Source organism: Chiloscyllium plagiosum, chromosome 25, assembly GCF_004010195.1.
Source record: "Chiloscyllium plagiosum isolate BGI_BamShark_2017 chromosome 25, ASM401019v2, whole genome shotgun sequence".
NCBI classification, from domain to species: Eukaryota; Metazoa; Chordata; class Chondrichthyes; order Orectolobiformes; family Hemiscylliidae; genus Chiloscyllium; species Chiloscyllium plagiosum.
In genome coordinates this window covers 21927087-21931834 of record NC_057734.1, presented here as the reverse complement: position 1 = coordinate 21931834, position 4748 = coordinate 21927087, and the positions used below count along the sequence as shown (strand labels likewise).

Genomic DNA, 4748 nt, shown 5'->3' with positions numbered 1-4748 from the left:
CCTGAAGAAGGGCTTATGTGCGAAACGTCGATTCTCCTGCTCCTTGGATGCTGCCTGACCTGCTGCGCTTTTCCAGCAACACATTTTTCAGCTCACGTACTAGTCTTCAGCCAATGCGATTCACTCCACATGATGTTGTGGTTCTGTTCACCGAGCTGGGAATTTGTGTTGCAACACAAATTCCCAGCTCGGCGAACAGAACCACAACAACGAGCACCCAAGCTACCAATCTTCTCCCAAACTTTGAACTCCACATGATACCAAGAAACAGGTGGAGACACTGGATACTGAACAGACTATGGGACTTGACAATATTCTGGCAATAGTACTATAGACTTGTGCTCCAGAACTTGCAACCACCCTAGCCAAGCTCTTCCAGTACAGTTCCAACACTGGCATCCACCCGACAATGTGGAAACTTGTCTGGGTATCTCCTGTATATGAAAAGGAGAACAAATCCAATCCAGTCTATTCCTGCTGCACCGGTATACTCTTGCTTATCAGTAAAGTGGTGGAAGCTGTCATCAGTAGTGCTATCAAGTAACACTTGGTCAGCAGTAACCTGCTCAGTGACACCCAGTTTGGGTTCCACCAGGGCCACTCAGCTCTTAACCTTAGATTAGATTAGATTACAGTGTGGAAACAGGCCCTTCGGCCCAACAAGTCCACACCGACCCGCCGAAGCGAAACCCACCCATACCCCTACATTTACCCCTTACCTAACACTACGGGCAATTTAGCATGGCCAATTCACCTGACCTGCACATCTTTGGACTGTGGGAGGAAACCGGAGCACCCGGAGGAAACCCATGCAGACACGGGGAGAACGTGCAAACTCCACACAGTCAGTTGCCTGAGGCGGGAATTGAACCCGGGTCTCAGGCACTGTGAGGCAGCAGTGCTAACCACTGTGCCACCGTGCCGCCCACTCAGGGATAGGATTAATCAAGAACAGACAGTATGGTTTTGCAAACTTGAATTCCCTTGAATTATTGAAGAGGTACTCGGGTGTGTAGATGAGGACAATGCATTCAATGTAGTCTGCTTAGATGGGATGAAAGGAAATTTGGCTAATTTGATCTCGAATTGGCTGAATATCAGGAAGCAAAGGATGGTGGTCAAGGAGTGTTTTTATGATAGGAAGCCTGTGTCCACTGGGATTCCGCAGGTAATGTGTGTTGGGAGCTTTCCTTGTGGTATATTTAAATAATTTAGAATTGAAAGAAAGGGCTTGATCAGTAATTTCATGTATGATACGAAAATTGGTGAGTAGTAAATGGAGCAGAGGATAGCCTTAGATTACAGGAGGATATAGATGGGCTGATCAGTTGCAAATGGATTTCAGTCCAGATAAATGTAATATGACGCACTTGACTGCTTCAGACCCCCATGACCCATTGATTGATAGGCAGTGAAACCAAGCTCGCAGATATCTTTCTTGTAAAATATTTGACATTGTACTAAGTAAACAATCTATAATAAAAAAAAATGCTTCCCTTCAAATTGTATAGTTTCAGTCAAATTATTCTGTTGTCATGTTCGAATTTTGGGATAAACCGATATCGTACTTGGGGCAAAAACAGCAAGATTTACCAGAATCAAAATTGCTGAACTTGAGAACCAATTGATGCTAATAATCCTTTGCTTTGGTCTTTATATTTGTCCCAGAAGTGTAAAACATGTTTGTATAATTTATGTTTACATCTAAAATACATGATTTTGCTTCTAAATTGCAAAATATTAAATTCAAAGTAGTGCATTATATTCCCTTATCATTTTAGGCTGGTCTGAATATTTCGCCTCGAAGAATCAAAGATTAGAAAGAATGGCACAAGACAGTATTTATCATTACAGATTACCAGCAGTTAGATTCATCCCTCTCGTTAATGTTATTCTCTTCGTGGATGGAATATCAACAATTATACTCTGGATTTTAGGTAATGCAGATGTCTTGTAATTAACAGTATGAAGTAATTTCAGGATCAATTTTCCAATGTTCCACGAGAGCCCGTGTACATTTAGTGTTATGAATAAGGAATATTTGCATATTTTAACTGTATGCTTTGAAATTTTGCAGAAGAATTGACTCCCAGGTCATGAAAAATGCAGTATTTTCAAATGTTTTGCTTTTCTCTTTATTTGGTTGAGTAAGTTAGTAAGGAATTAACCTTCTGTGAACAAAATGTTTCATTATGATTGGAGTTGGTATACTACACATGTTTCAGTGTATGCAAATTTCCTGGAATTTTGTATTGTTCTTTGTTAAGGTGAGAAAAATCTATGGATAATAAACAACTAAAATTAAGGCTTCCCCAACGGTTACGGAATAAATCCTTTCCGAGCTTGTGGGGTTGGTAAATCAATACAGCTGTTGATAATGCCCGGGTAAATAGGGTTGTCTTGGGTTCTTACTGATGGTACCACCTGGCTCAGAGCAGGATAGCAATAATTTCAACTAGTATTTGACTATGCTGATGTTGCTTATGTTTAATCCTGAAATGAACTTTAAACCTTTGTAGTCGTGCCATTGTTTAGCCTTTATCCATTTCTATGACATTGCATGACTTGATCTTTGATTCATCATTTGCTTTTGAAACTCTGTCATGCCTGTGTTACCTATAGGAATGACTATTCCATTGCACTCATGGTTGGTCTCTAATGTTCTACCTTCTGCAAACTTGAAGTTACCCAAAATTTTGCCACGTCTGAACTCGTGATTACTTTTGTGCTTGCAGACCTGTGCTGACTCACGGTCAAGTAAGGTTTTCCATTTTAAAACTCTCATCCTAATTTTCATGTTCTGTGGCCTTGCTCTTCCCTACCTCTCTAATCTCTTCCCGCCTTGCAATTCTCCAAGACACATTGTTTATTCATGGGATGTGGGCATCATTGGTAAGGCCAGCATTTTTCTTCTAATCCCTACTTTGCACTCTTCTACATCTGGCCTCTTGTGGATCCCCAATTTTAATTTTTCAATCATTGGTGGCCTAACCTTCAGTTGCCTCGGCTACAAGCTCTATACTAGACTCCTTGCATTCTCTGCATCTCTATCTCGTTTTCCTCGTTTAAAATACTTAAATCTACCTTTTTGACCAAGATTTTGGTCATGCCATAGAGTCCTACAGCTAGGTCCTTTGGCCCCAACTAGGGGCCAAACACATTGTCCATCCATACTCAGCCCATTTCCCTGCACTTGTCGGATATCCTTTTGAAACCTTTCCTATCCATGTATTTGTCCAAATGCCTTTCAAATATTGTTAATGTACCCACCTCAAACACTTCAGCTGGCAGCTCATTCCATATGTATATCACCCTCCGTAAAACAAAAAAGCTGCCCCTCATGTTCCCTTTTATTCTTTCCTCTAACCTTAAACTGATGCCCTCTAGTCCTCACTTCCCCCACCCTGGGGAAAAAGACTACATTTGCCTTATCCATGCCTGTCATGATCTTATACACTTCTATCAGGTTCCCCATTCGTCTCCTACACTCTTTTAAAAAAAAAATAGTTCCAGCTTGTCCAAACTCTCCCTATAACTCAGACCCTTGAGTCCAAACAACATCTTTGTAAATTTTTCTGCACTCTTTACTGTTTAATAACATCCATCCTATTAGCAAGGTGACCAAAACTAAACATGCTACTCCAAGTTCAACCTTGCCAACATCCTGTACAATTGCAACATAACTTCCCAACTTCTATACTCAATGCCCTGACTAATGAAGGCTAGTGTGCCAAAAGCCACCTTCACTGCCCTGTCTACCTGTGACTCCACTTTCAGAGAACCATGCACCTGAGCTTCAAGGTCCTCTATTACATTTCACTCCTCGACCATTCGCCATTAAACTCTGACCTTGGTGTGACTTTCCAAAAAGCAGGACCTCATAGTTAACTATATTAAACACCATTTGCCATTTCTCAGTCGACTTCCCCAACTGATAAAGATTGTGCTGCAGTTTCTGATAACTTTCCTCACTGTCCACGATACCACTTATTTTAGCGTCATCCTCAAACTTACTAATCATGCCTTGTACATTCTCCTCCAAATCATTGATATAGATAACAAACAGTAAAGGGTCCAGTACTGATCCCTGAGGCACTCCACTCATCACAGGTCTCCAGTTCAACAAGCATCCATCTGCTTCTAACCATCAAGGAAATTGTGTATCCAATTTGTCAACTACCCCTGGATTCCATGTGATCAAACCTTGCAGAGCAGCCTACCATGTGGAACCGTATCATCTGATGTAACATTTCCTTTTGTGGCTATTTTATCAAATCACAGAACCTCCACGCTCTGAAGAGTATCCCACTCAGACCCATCCCTTACCATATCCCACTCAGACCCATCCCTTACCATATCCCACTCAGACCCATCCCTTACCATATCCCTGTGACCTGTATTTTCCATGGCAATCCACCTAGCCTACACATTTTTGGTCTGGGGGAGGAAACCGGAGTACCCAGAGGAAACCCATGCAGAAATGGGGAAAATGTGCAAACTTCTCACACAGTTAGAACATAGAACATAGAAGAATACAGCGCAGTACAGGCCCTTTGGCCCTCGATGTTGCGCCGATCCAAGCCCACCTAACCTATACTAACCCACTATCCTCCATATACCTATCCAATGCCTGCTTAAATGCCCATAAAGAGGGAGAGTCCACCACTGCTACTGGCAGGGCATTCCATGAACTTACGACTCGCTGAGTGAAGAACCTACCCCTAACTTCAGTCCAATATCTACCCCCC

The 4748-nt window shown here is 42.0% G+C and overlaps 1 protein-coding gene across 3 annotated transcripts in view; it reads left to right on the top strand.

Moving 5' to 3' along the window:
- The first annotated feature begins 1785 nt into the window (after nucleotides 1–1785).
- The window catches only part of LOC122562633 (ABC transporter B family member 1-like), a 174603-nt gene continuing 171640 nt past the window's right edge, over nucleotides 1786–4748 (top strand). For all 3 annotated transcript variants that reach the window (XM_043715648.1, XM_043715646.1, XM_043715645.1), the window contains exon 1: nucleotides 1786–1937. In XM_043715648.1, the coding sequence (XP_043571583.1) occupies nucleotides 1826–1937 (112 nt within the window). In that variant the 5' untranslated portion in view covers nucleotides 1786–1825. The remainder of the gene's footprint in view (nucleotides 1938–4748) is intronic.